Below are 20,431 nucleotides of genomic sequence, written 5' to 3'. Positions count from 1 at the left end.
TGCATTTCACTCTTGAGACCTACTCAGAACCTCTTGGCAACATAAAAATTAAGAAAGAAAAATGAAAATGTAGACACTGAGTGTGTCAGAAATTTGCATCTCCTCCCAGAAGGAAAGATTGCCAGTTACATAGCCATTGCTTGGGACATTTAAAACTAGATTGGAGACTACTGTGGAGACTGTGGGCATGTCTTCACTGGCAACGTGCAGCGCTTTAACGTGGCTTATGTAGTCTCAGCATAACGACTACAGAAAGTCTAAGAAAACCACCTCCAGGAGGGGAATAGCTCCCAGCACTGGTGCACTGTCTGCACTGGCACTTCACAGTGCTGAAACTTGCAGTGCTCAGGGGTGTGTTTTTTCACACCCCTGAGCGAGAAAGTTGCAGTGCTGTAAAGTGCCAGTGTAGACAAGCCCTATGTTGTTGGGGGAAAAGCCTGTCCTGGCTAGAATTTCCTGACATTCTTTCATGTTTGTGAATGTGCTGGACTCTTGATAGGATTCAGCTGAAATTGTTTTCTGAGTTTCAAAAAAGAATCTGGCTGTTCATATAATGTCATTGTTTTTCAATATGCAGGAGAATATGCATCCAGCTGGGTTTTTCTTGAAAATTAAAATCCTTCTGAAAAGTGGAGCATCTGATGAAGACGTCAGGACAGGTATCACAGCTCCTTATGTAATGTGGTTCAGAATAATGTCATTGTATTCCAGGCCCAAGAAGTAAGAATGAATGATGTGGGAGAGAGTTGAAATTAATCTCTCATCTATTGTAGAAGGGGACTTATTTGCTAAATGTCACAGCCTGGTTTTGGGATGTATGTGGTGTGGAAATCTGTCTAAAATTATTATAGCAATCCTTGGGAATACAAATGCTATTGAGGGCCTGGTGTAACTTTGAGTAAAAGGAAAAAGTTTCTTTTGCTGCTGAGTGAGTTACATTCATTTGCTGGGAGAGGACTTGTTAGTACTAAGGTAGTGAAAAGACAGCTGTGTAAAAATGTTGGTGGTTTTAGACTTTGGGCTGTATTCACTCAGGGTGAAATTAAATTCTGTGCAGAAGGCCAGCACAGTTACTCCTCTGCTTGTGGGGTAAGATACTACTTCACATGAGTAAGGATGCAGAGTCTGGCTGAGTATAAGTAGAGTGATCAAGATAGTGATTGGCCATGTGTTGATAAAATAAAGTTCTCCTTCGAGTAGTGTCCCTATGAGTACTCCACTGTAGCTGTGTCCCTGTGCTGCTGATTGGTGAACTTCGGTAGCAGTGTCTGTTGGGCTCACACATGTGGTACCTCTCCTCATGCTGTGCCAGGAGGCTAGTCAGTGCGCTTGGGCTAACCGTCCTCAGTTCTTTCTCTACCGCCCCAGCTAGAGATGGAGCCATTAACTGTCCATTAGCAGATCCTTAACTCTTCTTTCAGTTGTTAATTTTTAGCTTCTAAAAGTTCTTTAGCCTTCCCTTATCTTTATTTTGGCCCTGCCAGAAGAAAAGAAGAAAAAAGAAAAGAAAAAGGACTTTGTTTTTCCAGCGTCCCTGGTGGGAATGGGGGACCCCGCTGGACAAGGGTATGCTTGGCTCTCGGGGCTTCAAGAAGTGTCATACTTGAGCAAGGCAATCCCAGTCACGGACAAGCACTCACAATACATTCGCTGCCTTGGCGGGGGCCACATTCAACAAAAGTGTTCCCTCTGCCAACAACTTCGACTGAAATCCCGCAAAGACCGAGAGCTTCACCAGAAGATCATCTTCATGGAGGAGGATCTCCGACCACAGCCCCAAGTCAGGCGTGAGTCTTCCTCCCAGCCTTCGACTTCAAAGGATAGTGGGTAGAGAAAGCGGTCTGGGAACTCCTCTCAAAAGCTAAAAAAGAGAGTGGGAAGTCTCTTCAGCGAGCCCAGGGATAACTGAAACTTATCACCATCTTGCTCAGTATCCTTGGCACTGCAGGCACTGAGGTCATCAGGCACCCATACCTCATGGCGACCGTCGGCACCCAGAGCCGCTGATAGGCCCACGGAACCTTTGGTCATGGGCACCGAGTCTCTGGTACGGAAGGATAAGGGAAAATGCCCTAAACTGCTCCCAGAATGTGAACCGTCATTGGTACCACCAGTGGCACTGACCCAGCTGGCACCAGACAGATCGGCACGGGCAAGGTCTCCATCCCCTCTGGCACCGCCACCGATGCTGGGATGCTCGGTGCCAACAGAACTCCAGCAGACCGAGGACCTGGTTATATTGGAAGTTCAGAACTCGCCGCCCCTCGGTACTGAGATGATGGCACTGAGCCATGGTCACTCAAGAGGTATTTCCCTACAATCCTGGTACGCACCTCCATGGTCAAGCAAAGGATCTGACAGTAAATCAGATGGGCTTCTGAGTACTCCTCCAAGGCTCCATATGGGACCCAATACCAACAGAGTCCAGGAATGTACCACCAGATGGCACTGCTGACATCCTGGTATGGTCACCCATGGGCACCTCCACCAGGCCCTATGCCACCACAGTGGCCCTACAGGGACCGCTGGACAGCTCATCGCCAGCCTTCCTCCAGGACACCACGTGTCATCAGAGAACCTCACAGACAGGCTCCCTCAGCTATAGAATCGTGAGCCTCAGTACCCTTAGAGGTTGTGGAGCTGGAGATGGATGCTGAGGAGGAGATCGCACCCAATGCCATATCCTCCTCTTCACTAGACGAGGCGGTCATGCCATCACAACCCCCCATAGCAGACGATTTTCACCTATTCCAGGAGCTGACAAAGAGAGTGACTGACACCCTTCATATACCATTGGAGGAAGTTGAGGATACGCACCACCAACTTATTGATATCCTCCAAGTCTCATCCACCTCCAAAGTCATCCTCCCAATTATGAGGCCATCCTAGACCCTGCTAAGGCACTGTGGGAACCCCAGGCCTCGATGGTCCCGACTTGCAAGCAAGTGGACAAAAAATACTGTGTCCTCACAAAGGAATCAGAGTTCCTATTTGCCCACCCACCACCCAATTCCATCATGGTAGATGCTGTGAATTCTCGTGGCTGTCAGCACCACTTTAGAACAATGCCCTACGACAGAGGTTGGTCACGTCTTGATCTCTTTGGTAGTAAAATGTACTCCTCAGCCACCTTTCGGTTCCGAATTGCAAACTACCAGGCACTTCTGGCAAATAATGATTACACAAATTACAGGACTTTATTGATAAAGTGCCAGAGAGCTCCTAGGATTCCTTCAAGGCTGTCATCCAGGAAGGCCAACTGGTGGCAAAAACAACTCAACAGTCGACTCTCAACGCTGCCGACATGGCTGCCAGGACTGTCTCCACTGCAGTGGTGATGAGGTGCGTGTCATGGCTTCACCTCTTGGGTTTCCCGAAGGAGGTGCAGACAATGGTGGAAGACCTCCCCTTTGAAGGGATGAAACTCTTTGCCAAGAAGACCAATGCCTCCCTCCACTCCCTGAAGGGTTCCAGGGCCACTCTCAGATCACTGGGAATTTATACACTGGGGCAAAAGAGACGATTCAGCTCACAATACCAACACAGACAGTATTCAGCAGTGTTCCCAGTGCAGCAGCACTCTGAGCCTCAGAGGAAGAAGAGGAGATTCTCGAAGTGGAAGCCCTCAGGCTTCCAGTCCTTGACCTAACTGCCCGCCCTTAAACACCACTTTTGACGGGGAGGTTGAGGTGCCATGAGACCACTCCTCATCACTGTTCCCTCTAAGCTGTGCACGTGCTCACACAGATCCTAAACCCCATGCACACAGTGAAACACCACGTGTACAAAAATTTGCACAGAAGCACAACAGTTTGCACAGAAGAAATTTTTTGCGCACATGGCCTGTCAAAAATTTGCACAGAAGAAATTTTTTGCACACACGGCCTGTCAAAAATTAGAGGGAACGTTGCCCTCACTATCACCTTTGACCACACACCTATTTGGCCACTGTTTGGCAGCATTCCACAGAGCCTGGGAGCGCATAACATTGGACAGATGAGTCCTAAAGATTGTCAGATCTGGCTATTCCATCTATTTCACCTCCTATCTCCTCCACAACACTCTTCCCTGTCCCGCTTCAGGGACCCTTCCCACGGGAGTCTACCATGGCAGGAGATAGACTGCCTCCTGCAGTTAGGAGCCATAGAACCAGTACCTCAACATCTACGAGGCTAGGGGTTCTCCACTCTGTACTTCTTCAGCCTCCCTTCCTTTTGGGTATTGAGACCCGTCCTGGACCTAAGAACTCTCAATAAGTTTGTCAAAACTCAGATATTCAAGATGGTCACACCATTGACGATCATTCTGTGACTGGAACAGGGAGCCTGGTTTTCGGCCTTCAACTCACAAGATGCCTATTTTTACATCTCAATACTACTGGCTCACAGACGTTCCCTCAGGTTCACTCTGGGAAACAACCATTACCAATACAGAGTCCTTCCCTTCGGACTTTCATTGGCCCCGAGAGTATTTTCCAAAGTTCTCCGTAGTGGTCACCCATTTAAGATCGCAAGGGATGATGATCTACTCTTACCTAGAGGATTGTCTCCTCAGCGTCTGGTTGCTTCAGAAGGCTCGTCGAGCCGCTGAAGAGACAATAACCTTGTTCATGGAACTGGGAGTACAGATCAACTCGCAGAAGTCAACCCTTACGCCAGTGCAATGCCTGGAATTTAGAGGGGCCGACCTAGATGCACTACAAGCCAAAGCCTTCCTACCTCAGGACAGATTTCACTCCCTGGTATCTCTTATAGAGATGACTCAATACAGCCCTCAAGTGCCAGCCAGAATCTTCCTCCAGCTTCTGGGGCATATGCGCTGCCAGCATGGCGGTTATTCCTCATGCCAGACTTCACATGTGATGCCTACAGCTGTGGTTCATCTTGGTTTACACACTGAACAGGCACAGTCTGGCCAAACTCTGTCACTACCCACCAGGGTCAAAAACTCCCTGGACTGGTGAAAAGACCCAACCAATGTATGCAAAGGGATCCTCTCCCTACAGGGGCCACCTTTGTCACTCCTTACCATGGACGCATCCCTCCTAGGATAAGGCGTACATTTAAACAGTCTCACAGCGCAAGGCAGATGGTTGCTGGCAGAGATCTCCCTTCATATCAATCTCCTCGAACTTAGAACGGTCAGGAATGCCTGCACCAATTTCCTCTGCTGATAGCAGGCTCACATATAAAGGTCCTGACTGACAACATAGCCTGCATGTATTACATCAATCTCCAAGGAGGAGCCTGATCACCCTCTCTATTCGCAGAGGCGATGAAACTATGGAATTGGTGCATCTCTCACAGTTTCACCTGGTCCACGGCTTACCTCCCAGGCACGATAGCATACAAAGTCAGTTGCACATTCCTGCATGACCACGAGTGGGAGATGCACCCATCAGTACTTCAGGGCTTGTTCACACGGCGGGGAACACTGTCCACAGATCTGTTCGCCACTTACCAGAACAAGAAGTGTCCCCGATACTGTTCCAGGGTGGTGATTGGACAACGATCTCTAGGCAATGCTCTCCTCCTTCCATGGGACAAAGACCTTCTTTACACCTGTCATAAATATAAAGGGAAGGGTAAACCCCTTTAAAATCCCTCCTGGCCAGAGGAAAAATCCTCTCACTTGTAAAGGGTTAAGAAGCTAAAGGTAACCTCGCTGGCACCTGACCAAAATGACCAATGAGGAGACAAGATACTTTCTAAAGCTGGGAGGAGGGAGAGAAACAAAGGGTCTTTGTCTGTCGGTACGCTGCTTTTGCCGGGGATAGAACAGGAATGGAGTCTTAGAACTTTTAGTAAGTAATCTAGCTAGGTATGTGTTAGATTATGATTTCTTTAAATGGCTGGGAAAAGAACTGTGCTGAATAGAATGACTATTTCTGTCTGTGTGTCTTTTTTGTAACTTAAGGTTTTGCCTAGAGGGATTATCTATGTTTTGAATCTAATTACCCTGTAAGGTATCTACCATCCTGATTTTACAGAGGTGATTCCTTTACTTCTATTTACTTCTATTTCTATTAAAAGTCTTCTTGTAAGAAAACTGAATGCTTTTTCATTGTTCTCAGATCCAAGGGTTTGGGTCTGTGGTCACCTATGCAAATTGGTGAGGATTTTTACCAAACCTTTCCCAGGAAGTGGGGTGCAAGGGTTGGGAGGATTTTGGGGGGACAGACGTGTCCAAACTACGTTTCCCAGTAAACCCAGTTAGAGTTTGGTGGTGGCAGTGGATATTCCAAGGACAAAGGATAAAATTAATTTGTACCTTGGGGAAGTTTTAACCTAAGCTGGTAAAAGTAAGCTTAGGAGGTTTTCATGCAGGTCCCCACATCTGTACCCTAGAGTTCAGAGTGAGGGAGGAACCTTGACAACACCTTCCCTCTGTTTCCTCTTCTGCTGAAGGTCCTGCTCAAGATAAAGAGGATGGGCCTCACGTGATTCTGATCACCCCTACCTGGATGAGACAGACCTGGTACCCTTACCAAATGCAGCTTGTGATGTGCCCGCCGATCTCCCTTCTGACCATCCCACACCTCCTCATATAGGACAAGGGGCACACCATGCATCCCAACTTGGGGATCCTCTGACTCAAAGCATGGATCCTATGTGGTTCCAACTCCTAGAAAGCTCATGCCCAAAGGAAGCACAAGAGCTCCTACTACACAGTAGAAAGTTCTTCACACAATGCACTTACCTGCAGAAGTGGTCCAGGTTCCAGATTTGGTGCATGTCCCAGCAACTCTGTCTAGAGTTGGCAACTCTTCCACATATTCTGAAATATGCCCTGACCCTTAAAAGATCAGGACTATCCCTGAACTCTCTCAGAGTCCACCTCGCTGATTACAATATTTCACCATTCCATAGAGGGGTACTCAGTAATTTTGCAACTAACCATAAAAAGGTTCCTGAAAGGAATAACAAACCTCTTCCCTCAGTCTAGACTTCCCTTCCCCTCTTGGGATCTAAATCTAGTATAAAAGGGCTGACTAGGCCCCCGTTTGAACCCATGGCCACCTGTTCGCTAACTCATCTGTCCATGAAAACGGTCTTTCTAGTCGCAATTACCTTGGCTAGAAGAATAGGGGAGATAGCAGCTTTAATGACACATCCTCCGTACATGGTATTCTTCCTGGAGAAGGTCACGCTTAGGCCACATCTGAAGTTCCTCCCTAAAGTGACCTCCTCTTTCCACATGAACCAGTCTATTCACCTTCCCACCCTCTACTCCAAGCCTCACTGGGAAAATAGGGAGGCCATACTACATACCGTGGACATTAGGAGAGCCCTTGCATTCTACCTCGATAGAACAAAAGCTTTCAGGTAATCCCCTAGATTGTTTCTCTCTATGGCAGACAGGTCAGCGATATCAGCCCAATAACTTTCTAAGTGGGTCTCAAATTGTGTTAGAGAGTGCTACCAGATTCATTACATGACCCCTCTGGACTCGATCCATACACACTCCACAAGATCGGTCTCTTCATCTGTTGCCTTCTTAAAGCATGTTTCCATCTTGGAGATCTGGAGAGTGGCGACTTGGGCTTTGGTCTGTACCTTCACAGAACGTTATGCGATCACTGAGGACTCTGCCTCTGATGCCATATTTGGCTCCACTGTTCTTTCTTCTGTGACCAGTCCGACTCCGAAGTCCCAGCCCTCCACGGGAACAGCCGTAGGGACACAACTCGAAGAAGTTACTCACCCTGTTCAGTAACGATGGTTCTTCAAGATGTTCTCCACTACCCTCCCTCCTCCCATCTACTTTGGAGTTCTCACTATGACTCTGCAGTAGAGAAGGAACTGAGGATGGTTAGCCCGCGTGCACTGGCTAGCCTCATAGCACAGCACAAGGAGAGACAGTGCGTGTGTGGGCTCAACAGACACTGCTACTGATGTTCTCCAATCAGCAGCTCAGGGATGCAGACACACCTGCAGTGGAGCACCCATAGGGACACACATATTGAAGAACCATTGTTACCACACAGGGTGAGTAACTTCTTGTGTTAACACAGGTTTGTTTGTTTCATATAGGATATATAAACTATTCTTACTTGCTCCTCAGACTTGTCAACACAGTATAAGTCAACTGGTTTCTCTGTTGGTATCACAGCAGAAGTGTGTCTTCAGGAGGGATTTGAATTCAGAGAACTTGGTGGCTCAGGAAGAACTTTCTGTTCATAGATGGTGAGCTGTTCAGGGCAGGCACTGTGCTGTCTTCTCTGGAAAGCACCAAGTACACAGTGGGCACTTCCAGAAATAAATTTTGGTCTCCAGGTAACTGGTTTGAATTCTGTCAGATTGAAACTCACCTTCAGATGGCTGTTGAGGAATTTCAATCCAGTTTCTAGGGACAGGTGTCCAAAACTCACCATCATGCTAACTTGCTCTTTTGTTGCAGTCTTAACTGAGAGTCCACGGAGACTGAACTCCCCACAGTCATTGAGATGGTCCCTCCAGGCCAGGTGGGAGGCACATTGTGAAGGGACAGCTTGAGGAGGAAGCTTGCATTGTTGTTGTCCTTTCTGTTTGTGTTCTTATGAGAGACAGATGACTTGAGTCTCCAGAGCTGTCAACTTGGCACCTTTCACTAGCCTCAAATTCATTTTGAAAACATGAAAAGAAAATGAAAATACGAAGAACATGTTTAACTGTTGCCTAGTTTTAGAATTATGATTTTTTTCCTAAGAAGACAAAAGACTTGACAGTGAGTGTGAAGGTATATACTTTATGGGACAGGCTGGGACAGCCTGGAGTGTAATCAAGGAGGTCCTGCCTTGCACTAAGACTGGGCTATTTAGACAGGAATAGGAAGTTAAGCAGAGAAGAGGAGAATAGAAGCTAGGCAGGCTGCAGTGGCTGGTGTTTTTTTAATCTGAGACTCTAGGAGACTGGTTAAGATAGACTCAAATACTTTGTTTTGTGGACTTAAGTATGGGAGCTCTGATCTGCGGTCCTTAGATGAGGATCTTAGGAACGGTTTATTGTAATTGTTGTCCTGAAACCTTATGAAAAGGAGACATGCTTTTTTGTTCATGTATGCTGGCTTCTCCTTGCCCCAGGCTGTTAAAACAAACCTAATGCTGTCCCAATTGGGGGAAATTAAAGTGGAGCATACCCACAACACCATACGAGGCTGCAAGGGGGAGCATAGGGACAGTCCACATCTTTACAGCGAGCAGATACATTTCCTCAGTGACTCAGTAATCCCCACTGTTTCTTCTCTCTAGCTGCTGCTGAACTTCTGCATCATGAAGTGTCACTAGATTTCTGTTTGAACACTGCTAAGCTGCTTCTGGAACATGAGAGGTACAGAACTTCAGCATCCACTACTTGAGGGAGAACATACATTGCCTGGGCTTCCCAGTATTCTTACGTAGTGATACCCAACAACAGGAGAGCTAAGTTGTAGAAATAGTGTGTCAGGGGCATGATACAGTGTGAGTTGGGATGGAAGAGAGAGTTGCTACACCTTATCCTACACTGGCATAAGTAGGTCCCTAGGGTGACTAGATAGCAAGTGTGAAAAATCGGGTCAGGGTGTGGGGGGTAATAGGTACCTATATATGAAAAAGCCCCGAATATTGGGACTGTCCCTATAAAATCAGGACATCTGGTCACCCTAGTTGTCCCTGTGCAGCCTTAATTTGTGCCTTGGCTTGGCAGCCCTGACTTGTGGAGCTGCTTCCTCCACTCTGTCCAAGCACAGCTCAGGGTGAATGTTGAATCAGGGGTGCTATATTTTTAGCTATACCCTTTTATCTGGAGAGATGCTGTAGTTCAAGGACTGTTTTAAATTTCCATTACAAATTCCTGTTGTCAGTTCATCCAAGTTCAGGTAGTTTGGCAGTACTACGGTGCACTGAAGTGTGAGAAGTTGGTTCAGAGCAACTTGTGCCAATTGTTTCTCTGGCATGTGAGTTCAGGCACCGATGTAGTGTGCTTGAGGCTCTGAGGAAGGAGATTATATTTTCTTGGGCCCCAGTTATGAAGTTTTGTTAGCATTTATTTGGCCTATCTTTCAACAATTAGATAAGAGAATGTCAGAAAAAGAGCAAAGGGAGATTTCTGGCAGCCAGCAGGAAAGCTACGATGGACCAGCAAAAGCTATTTTGAGGGAATCTCCTCCAGGATTCTCCCATTTACTCCATGGACACTGTGACCACAGATATAGTTCTCTTGAGGGTGTTGCAAAGGGCTCCCTTCTGCAGGGTTTGAACATGTTATCCCATAGTGCTTCTATGACCTGCCAGCAAAGGATTGAGCATAGTGCCAAACTCTTGTCCCCTATGTGATAATACATTTCCAGACTGTCTTAATCAAGGACTTAAGCTCTTGAAATACTATTCTTGGGGCCTGCAGTTCTGGAAACAAACCCATAAAAAGGTTAGGTTATAAGCAATATGTCTATGAGCAGGGAATTCCCATTTCCACACTGCTGTCCTCTGTTTCTCCCTCTGTGTTTATGCAGGATACATATCTTGGAATCACATAGGCTATCGAGGTTAGAATTTTAGCCTTAATACTGGATTTATTTCCTTTTGGCAGGGTTAACCAGACTTTGAATGTTTCTTAAATGTAGATGTTTATGGACTGACATGTTACAGGGGTGTCCTGGAGCCAAATGAGCAATTACTGGTTAGGGCACTAGTTCCCAGTCTGCTCTGTTGACCACAAGGGATCCACAGAGCCTTTGAGAGTCAGGAATTGAGGGTGGCTCATAGAAGCGGTGGAGCATCTTTCTGCTATGACCTGGTCCTCAGAATGAAAAAGCTGGAGAATCACTGGGTTAAACCATCTAGATTCTTTTTTGTGAAAAGCAATCTAAGTGAAAAACATATTTTATGGGATGTATATATTGGGCCCCAGAATGGGAAGTCAACAGCTCCTTCTGCACAACTCCCTTAAAAATGCATCTCTGTGAATAGGGAATTGGTTGGTTTTGATTTTCTGAAGTCCATCTCTGGGCGGTTTGCGTCGTCACCTGACCTTGGAAAAATCATCTTACTCCACATCGAGTTTCTGTTACAGAGGATGAAGGAGCCTCTAGCCAAGCAAAAAATTGAAGACATCATTACAGGTCAGTGTCCAACTTCTGTTGTCGATTGCTGATGACAGGGCTTAATTGACTGAAGCAATTGATTTACCTCTTCTCTCTCCTTAACCCCTACTCTCCTCCTCCTTCCTTTATATCTTTTTCTTACTCTTTGTCATGTATTGTATATGGTAAATTGCATATTTACTACTAGCAGGTCATGCTGCTGTACCAGATTTGGACTGCTGGAGCTTCCTTCTCAGAGAGGTGCAGACTGATGTGTTCACTATAAGATCCTTTAATGTTATGCCAGGTATTCACTGAATGCATCCAATGAAGTGAGCTGTAGCTCATGAAAGCTTATGCTCAAATAAATTTGTTAGTCTCTAAGGTGCCACAAGTACTCCTTTTCTTTTTGTTAAATAAAGTATGGTTTCAGAGTAGCAGCCGTCTTAGTCTGTATCCACAAAAAGAAAAGGAGGACTTGTGGCACCTTAGAGACTAACAAATTTATTTGAGCATAAGCTTTCGTGAGCTACAGCTCACTTCATCGGATGCATTCAGTGGAAAATACAGTGGGGAGATTTATATACACAGAGAACATGAAACAGTGGGTGTTACCATACACACTGTAAGGAGAGTGATCAGGTAAGGTGAGCTATTACCAGCAGGAGAGCAGGGGAGAAAAAGCCTTTTGTAGTGATAATCAAGGTGGGCCATTTCCAGCAGTTGACAAGAACATCTGAGGAACAGTGTGAGGGTGGGGGTGCAGGGGCGGGGGAATAAACATGGGGAAATAGTTTTACTTTGTGTAATGACACATCCACTCCCAGTCTTTATTCAAGCCTAAGTTAATTGTATCCAGTTTGAAAATTAATTCCAATTCAGCAGTCTCTCGTTGGAGTCTATTTCTGAAGTTTTTTTGTTGAAGAATTGCCACTTTTAGATCTGTAATCGAGTGACCAAAGAGATTGAAGTGTTCTCCAAGTGGTTTTTAAATGTTATAATTCTTGACGTCTGATTTGTGTCCATTTATTCTTTTACGTAAAGACTGTCCAGTTTGGCCAATGTACATGGCAAAGGGACATTGCTGGCACATGATGGCATCTATCACATTGGTAGATGTGCAGGTGAATGAGCCTCTGATAGTGTGGCTGATGTGATTAGGCCCTATGATGGTGTCCCCTGAATAGATATGTGGACACAGTTGGCAACGGGCTTTGTTGCAAGGATAGGTTCCTGGGTTAGTGTTTCTGTTGTGTGGTGTGTGGTTGCTGGTGAGTATTTGCTTCAGGTTGGGGGACTGTCTGTAAGCAAGGACTGGCCTGTCTCCCAAGATCTGTGAGAGTGATGGGTCGTCCTTCAGGATAGGTTGTAGATCCTTGATGATGCGTTGGAGAGGTTTTAGTTGGGGGCTGAAGGTGATGGCTAGTGGTGTTCTGTTATTTTCTTTGTTGGGCCTGTCCTGTAGTAGGTGACTTCTGGGCACTCTTCTGGCTCTGTCAATCTGTTTCTTCACTTCAGCAGGTGGGTATTGTAGTTGTAAGAACGCTTGATAGAGATCTTGTAGGTGTTTGTCTCTGTCTGATGGGTTGGAGCAAATGCGGTTGTATGGTAGAGCTTGGCTGTAGACAATGGATCGTGTGGTGTGGTCTGGATGAAAGCTGGAGGCATGTAGGTAGGCATAGCGGTCAGTATAGGGTATAGGGTGGTGTTTATGTGACCATCGCTTATTAGCACCGTAGTGTCCAGGAAGTGGATCTCTTGTGTGGACTGGTCCAGACTGAGGTTGTTGGTGGGATGGAAATTGTTGAAATCATGGTGGAATTCCTCAGGGGCTTCTTTTCCATGGGTCCAGATGATGAAGACGTCATCAATGTAGCGCAAATAGAGTAGGGGCTTTAGGGGACGAGAGCTGAGGAAGCGTTGTTCTAAGTCAGCCATAAAAATGTTGGCATACTGTGGAGCTATGCGGGTACCCATAGCAGTGCCGCTGATTTGAAGGTATACATTGTCCCCAAATGTGAAATAGTTATGGGTGAGGACAAAGTCACAAAGTTCAGCCACCAGGTTTGCCGTGACATTATCGGGGATGCTGTTCCTGACGGCTTGTAGTCCATCTTTGTGTGGAATGTTGGTGTAGAGGGCTTCTGCATCCATAGTGGCCAGGATGGTGTTTTCAGGAAGATCACCGATGGATTGTAGTTTCCTCAGGAAGTCAGTGGTGTCTCAAAGATAGCTGGGAGTGCTGGTAGCATAGGGCCTGAGGAGGGAGTCTACATAGCCAGACAATTCTGCTGTCAGGGTGCCAATGCCTGAAATGATGGGGCATCCAGGATTTCCAGGTTTATGGATCTTGGGTAGCAGATATAATACCCCTGGTCGGGTTTCCAGGGGTGTGTCTGTGCGGAGTTGTTTTTGTGCTTTTTCAGGGAGTTTCTTGAGCAAATGCTGTAGTTTCTTTTGGTAACCCTCAGTGGGATCAGAGGGTAATGGCTTGTAGAAAGTGGTGTTGGAGAGCTGCCGAGCAGCCTCTTGTTCATATTCCGACCTATTCATGATGACAACAGCACCTCCTTTGTCAGCCTTTTTTATTATTATGTCAGAGTTGTTTCTGAGGCTGTGGATGGCATTGTGTTTTGCACGGCTGAGGTTATGGGGCAAGTGATGCTGCTTTTCCACAATTTCAGCCCGTGCATGTTGGCGGAAGAACTCTATGTAGAAGTCCAGTCTGTTGTTTCGACCTCCAGGAGGAGTCCACCCAGAATTCCTCTTTTTGTAGTCTTGATAGGAAGGTCTCTGTGGGTTAGTATGCTGTTCAGAGGTGTGTTGGAAAAATTCCTTGAGTTGGAGACGTTGAAAATGGGATTCTAGGTCACCACAGAACTGTATCATGTTCGTGGGGGTGGAGGGGCAGAAGGAGAGGCCCCGAGATAGGACAGATTCTTCTGCTGGGCTAAGAGTATAGCTGGGTAGATTAACAATATTGCTGGGTGGGTTAAAGGAACCACTGTTGTGGCCCCTTGTGGCATGTAGTAGTTTAGATAGTTTAGGGTCCTTTTTCTTTTGTAGAGAAGCAAAGTGTGTGTTGTAAATGGCTTGTCTCGTTTTTGTAAAGTCCGGCCACGAGGAAGTTTGTGTGGAAGGCTGGTTTTTTTATAAATAAAGTATGTTACACCTAGTGGCTGAATAGTATAATACAGGTTTCAGAGTAGCAGCCGTGTTAGTCTGTATTCGCAAAAAGACAAGGAGTACTTGCGGCACCTTAGAGACTATCCAATTTATTTGAGCATGAGCTTTCATGAGCTACAGCTCACTTCATCGGATGCATACTGTGGAAACTGCAGAAGACATTATATACACAGAGACCATGAAACAATACCTCCTCCCACCCCACTCTCCTGCTGGCAATAGCTTATCTAAAGTGATCACTCTCCTTACAATGTGTATGATAATCAAGTTGGGCCATTCCAGCACAAATCCAGGTTTTCTCACCCTCCGCCCCCCCCCCCCCCCCAAACTCACTCTCCTGCTGGTAATAGCCCATCCAAAGTGACCACTCTCTTTACAATGTGTATGATAATCAAGGTGGGCCATTTCCTGCACAAATCCAGGTTTTCTCACCCCCACCCCCCCCCTTTTCCAAAAACCACACACACAAACTCACTCTCCTGCTGGTAATAGCTTATCCAAAGTGACCACTCTCAGAGTGAGTTTGTGTGTGTGTGTGTGTGTTTTTTTTTTTTTTGGGGGGGGGGGGAGAACCTGGATTTGTGCTGGAAATGGCCCAACTTGATTATCATACACATTGTAAGGAGAGTGATCACTTTAGATAAGCTATTACCAGCAGGAGAGTGGGATGGGAGGAGGTATTGTTTCATGGTCTCTGTGTATATAATGTCTTCTGCAGTTTCCACAGTATGCATCCAAGCTTATGCTCAAATAAATTGGTTAGTCTCTAAGGGGCCACAAGTACTCCTTTTCTTTTTAGTATAATACAGGTTAGCATTTCATTACATATCTCCCTTTAAATTCTACATTCCTACCATTTACAAAATTTACACTATCACGGTATCTTTGAAGTTCAGTATGGATCTGTCTGTTACATGTCTATGAATTATGCTGGTTTCTAATTACAGTATTTGAAAGCATAACAGCTTAGTCATCCGGCTGTCCATTAGGGGCAAAGACTGGCTGTGGTTGGTTTGGAATCCTCAAGTCATCTTCTTGTTCTTCATCTGTCAGCTCTGTTGGTTTTGCTTTCTGAGGAACAAACTGTAGATGTCGATGGTTTCTGTTGATCTCTCTACTGTAGTCTTGATCACAAATGATCTGGATGCTGAATTATTTTTTCTTGACAACAGCTGGAGTTGTCCATCCTTTTTCTCCATCCAATTTGACATGAACATGGTCAGAACCATCCCTTGGGTACGGCGAATTGGGCGACTGCTCTGGGCCCCATGCTTTGGGGGGCCCCACGGGCCGACGCGGTCAGTCCCGGAAGTGATGGGTCGGTCCCAGAAGTGATGGCTGCGTCACTTCCGCCCCAGGGCTCACCCCCCCAGGGATGGCCCTGAAGACGCTCAACATGTTCTAGACCCGGCAGTTCTCTAACTGAGTGTTGTGTGTTGGAAAAGTGATCATAAGTTCTTTTTGCCTTTTTATCTGATTTGGCTACTCTCTTTGTGGCTAGTCACTTTGGAGATATGATTATTTTCCAAAGTTGGAATAGTAGTTCTGAATTGTGTTCCTATCAGGAGTTGTGTAGGAGTGTATCTAGTAACTGCTATTGGCGTTCATCTGTAATTGTGAAGAGCAAGGAGTGGCTCTTCCTACTGTTGGATTTTCTTGGCTGTCTTTACAGCTCTCTCAGCTTCTCCATTCGCTTTTGGTGATGTGGGCTGCTAGTAATATGATCAAAATCATATTTTGTTTGGAATGACTTAAATTCTGCTGCAGTGAATTGTGCTCTGTTGTCCATCATTAGTTATTCTGGAATACCAAAGTAAGCAAAAGTGCACTTCAACTTCTTGATAATGCTGTGAAATGTAAGTTCTTTCACGTTCATTTATTCTATGTACCTGGAAAAATAGTTCACTACGATGTAATGATGTCCTCTGAATTCGGGTAATTTTTAAGCTAGTCTTTTCCAAGGTCTGTCTGGTAGAGGTGTTTGTACGTGGTATGGTTCAGCATTGTCTTTTAAGTTCAATTGTACTGGATCTCCTTTCAAAAGTCCAGTATAATCAAATCCTCCGTTGAGTTCTTCCAGCTTTCTCATTAGGCCCATCATGGCTGCCATGCTGGAGCTGAGAAAGTTGTTGGTCTTTAATCCTTTCATCAAATGCACTCTGAATGCAAAGCTTTTGTCTTTGTAAGTTATTTCCGTGGTTAAATGACCCATGCAGTTCAGAGTACAGTAACTCCTCACTTAATGTTGTAGTTATGTTCCTGAAAAATGCTACTTTAAGCGAAACGATGTTAAGCGAATCCAATTTCTCCATAAGAATTAACATAAATGGGGGGGGCTAGGTTCCAGGGAAATTTTTTTCGCCAGATGAAAGACTGTATTTTATATATTGTATATATATTGTGACAGACTCAGACCAGAAGGATATAAGAGAGTAGTAGAAGGCAGGTATATCAGCTTCAGAATGAGCAGGTCCCTGTTCCCTGGATAGCCAAACAAAGGCTACTCCAGGCTAATCAAGACACCTGATGCCAATTAACCAGTTAAGGTCATTAGGTTAATGCCGGCACCTGACCCCAATTAACTGGAAAGGGTCAGTTAAGGCCATTAGGGTAATGGAGACAGCTGGAACCAATCAAGGTCTCACTCATACTGCTTAAAAGTTCTCCTTTCCAGTTCCCTCGGGGGAAAGCCCAGGTGAAAGGAGCTGTAGGAGAGGAAGCATTGCTGAATCCTGAGGTAAGGGTGAAGCTAGGAAAAGGGGATCACAGGGAGGTGGCCCAGGGAATCAAAGCAGCGTCAGTGGTGAAGGGAAAACCGCCAACAGCTGCTACCATTAGGGTTGCTGGGCTGAAACCTGGAGTAGAGGGCGGGACTGGGTTCCCTCCTTCCCCCCATGCTTTACAGAGAGGGGAAACAGACTTTGGTCCAGGCAGGAGCCCAAACTGCACCTACTGAGCTCTAAGGAATAACATAACAAAGACTGTGGATATTCCACCTTCCCACCTCCCATACTGGCCTGTGATGAAAGTAGCTCAATAAGCTGTGACCTTTGCCACTATACGAAGAAAGGGAGGTCATATTGAGGGCCCAAGTGAGCTTCTGAGGCCACTGATTCCTCCTGGGAGCACGGGACCCACCAATACAGGCTCGGAGCTTTGTCACAATGTATATACACACACATATACACAGTATAAGTTTTAAACAATTTAATACTGTACACAGCAATGATGATTGTGAAGCTTGGTTGAGGTGGTGGAGTCAGAGGGTGGAAGAGGGTGGAATATTTCCCAGGGAATGTCTTACTGCTAAATGATGAACTAGCGCTCGGCTGAGCCCTCGAGGGTTAACCCATTGTTGTCAATGTAGCCTCACACTCTACAAGGCAGCACAAATGGAGGGAAGAGACACAGCATGTCAGTGGCTGCAGACATTCCCTGTGAAAACTGAACGTGATGAGGAACCCACGCTATCCCACTGGAGCGCACCACTCCCTCCACTTTCCAAAGTGCTGGGGTGTGTGTGCATGTGTGTGTGAGACAGAGACACACACTGTCTCTGTGTGTGTGTGAGAGACAGAGACAGACACACACACTGTGTGTGTGTGTGTGTGAGAGAGAGAGAGGGAGAGACAGAGACACACATCGTGTGTGTGTGAGAGAGAGATGCGCATTGCCCCTTTAAGTATGCCGACCGCACTCTAAGTACACTGCCTTTTTAAGTAGATCAGCAAGTTGACAGCAGCTGCTGCCAGCAAGCTCCTTCCATCCTGAACCCTGTTGTGTCCGTCCGTCCCCGCTCTGTGGAGATGGGATACAGGAGCAGGGAGCAGGAGCAGGGGGAGGGGGACACCCTGACATCAGCACTCCTCTTCCCCCCACCCACCTGCACAGCAAGCAGGAGGCTCCCGGGAGTAGCTCCAAGGCAGAGGGCAGGAGCAGCACATGGCAGCTGGGGGAGGGACACTTGAACTGCCCAGCAATTGATAGCCTGCTAGGCGGCTGCCGTATGGGGACCTGATAGGGGGGCTGCTGATCCACCCTGGTTCCAAGCCCCAACCAGCTCCAACGGACTGCTCTTTCTGCAAGCAGTGGACAAAGCAGGTGGCTGCCAAACAACGTTATAAGGGAGTGTTGCACAACTTTAAACAAGCATGTTCTCTGATTGATCAACAACATAACAACAAAACAACGTTAAGTGAGGAGTTCCTGTACCTCTAGGGCTAATCAGGACTGTGGCTGATGACTTTAGCTCTGGGAGGGGTTGAAGGTTATTGTAAGTTGTCAGAGTAGCAGCTGTGTTAGTCTGTATTCACAAAAAGAAAAGGAGTACTTGTGGCACCTTAGAGACTAACCAATTTATTTGAGCATAAGCTTTCGTGAGCTACAGCTCACTTCATCGGATGCATACTGTGGAAAGTGTAGAAGATCTTTTTATACACACAAAGCATGAAAAAATACCTCCCCTCACCCCACTCTCCTGCTGGTAATAGCTTATCTAAAGTGACCACTCTCCTTACAATGTGTATGATAATCAAGGTGAGCCATTTCCAGCACAAATCCAGGGTTTAACAAGAACATCTGAGGAAGGGGGGGGGGTTTGGAAAACAAGCGGAAATAGGTTACCTTGCATAATGACTTTAGCCACTCCCAGTCTCTATTCAAGCCTAAGTTAATTGTATCCAATTTGCAAATGAATTCCAATTCAGCAGTCTCTCGCTGGAGTCTGGACCATCACAGGGCCCAATAACATCAGCCACACTATCAGAGGCTCGTTCACCTGCACATCCACCAATGTGATATATGCCATCATGTGCCAGCAATGCCCCTCTGCCATGTACATTGGTCAAACTGGACAGTCTCTACGTAAAAGAATAAATGGACACAAATCAGATGTCAAGAATTATAACATTCATAAACCAGTCGGAGAACACGTCAATCTCTCTGGTCACGCGATTACAGACATGAAAGTTGCGATATTACAACAGAAAAACTTCAAATCCAGACTCCAGTGAGAGACTGCTGAATTGGAATTCATTTGCAAATTGGATACAATTAACTTAGGCTTGAATAGAGACTGGGAGTGGCTAAGTCATTATGCAAGGTAACCTATTGCCCCTTGTTTTCCAACCCCCCCCTCCTTCCTCAGACGTTCTTGTTAAACCCTGGATTTGTGCTGGAAATGGCCCACCTTGATTATCATACACATTGTAAGGAGAGTGGTCACTTTAGATAAGCTATTACCAGCAGGAGAGTGGGGTGGGGGGAGGTATTTTTTCATGCTTTGTGTGTATAAAAAGATCTTCTACACTTTCCACAGTATGCATCCGATGAAGTGAGCTGTAGCTCACGAAAGCTTATGCTCAAATAAATTGGTTAGTCTCTAAGGTGCCACAAGTCCTCCTTTTCTTATTGTAAGTTGTCAGTCCCTTCTGAGAAGACTCGGATGTCTGCTTGTGAGTCAGTTTTAAAGTCAATAGTCTTTCCATGAATATTCAGTTTCACTTTCCAGGGAGACTCTGTGTCATCACATGTGACAGATCCGAGAAACAATGGCTCTTGATTGTAATATCAGTCAACTCCCTGTTTGCTTTGGTACAGCAAACAACTGCAAAATGTCCATATTTTGTGCATTATTACACTTTGCGCCTTTGGCTGAACATGCATCATCTCTTGGGATATGAATTTTTTCACATCTTTTGCATTTAGGCTGTAATGCTTTGGTGTTTCACTGCAATTTGTCCCTCTTAGCCTCAGAGTTATCTCTCCTTGCCTCAGGGGTCTTTATGGTAATGACTTGTAGCACTCATGCTGCATCTCTTAAGAGCATCTAAGGCCTGTGCTACGCTAGGAATTTACATCGGTACAGCCACGTCTCCCATGGGTGTGAAAAACATAGCTATACTGACCTAATCCCAGGTGTAGACAGTGCTAGGTCAATGGAAGAATTCTGTCGATCTAGCTACTGCCTCTTGGGGAGGTGGATTACATATGCTGATTGGAGAATCCCTCCCATAGGTAGTGTCTACACTGAAGTGCTACAACGGCGCAGCTGTGCCACTGTAGCATTTTAAGCATAGACAAGTCCAAAGATAGTTTTTTGTTTTTTTCAAGTCTGGCAAGTTGCTCTTAGTTTTTGCTGTCTCACCAGCTCAGACTGCTTTGCTGTTTGAATACTCTTTCATAATCCACATTTCTCTGAGACATA

The 20,431-nt window shown here is 45.9% G+C and overlaps 1 protein-coding gene across 1 annotated transcript in view; it reads left to right on the top strand.

Annotated features, from left to right (window-relative positions):
• TEX11 (testis expressed 11) overlaps positions 1 to 20,431 on the top strand; it is a 134,340-nt gene that overhangs the window by 42,313 nt on the left and 71,596 nt on the right. The window contains exons 11-13 of the mRNA XM_074962808.1: positions 578 to 659; positions 9,230 to 9,308; positions 10,928 to 11,079. Of these exons, the coding sequence (XP_074818909.1) occupies positions 578 to 659; positions 9,230 to 9,308; positions 10,928 to 11,079 (313 nt within the window). The remainder of the gene's footprint in view (positions 1 to 577; positions 660 to 9,229; positions 9,309 to 10,927; positions 11,080 to 20,431) is intronic.

The sequence above is a fragment of the Natator depressus genome, chromosome 9, assembly GCF_965152275.1.
Source record: "Natator depressus isolate rNatDep1 chromosome 9, rNatDep2.hap1, whole genome shotgun sequence".
Taxonomy (NCBI): domain Eukaryota; kingdom Metazoa; phylum Chordata; order Testudines; family Cheloniidae; genus Natator; species Natator depressus.
Note: the sequence above shows the minus strand (reverse complement) of the source record. Positions and strands in the feature narration are given on the sequence as shown.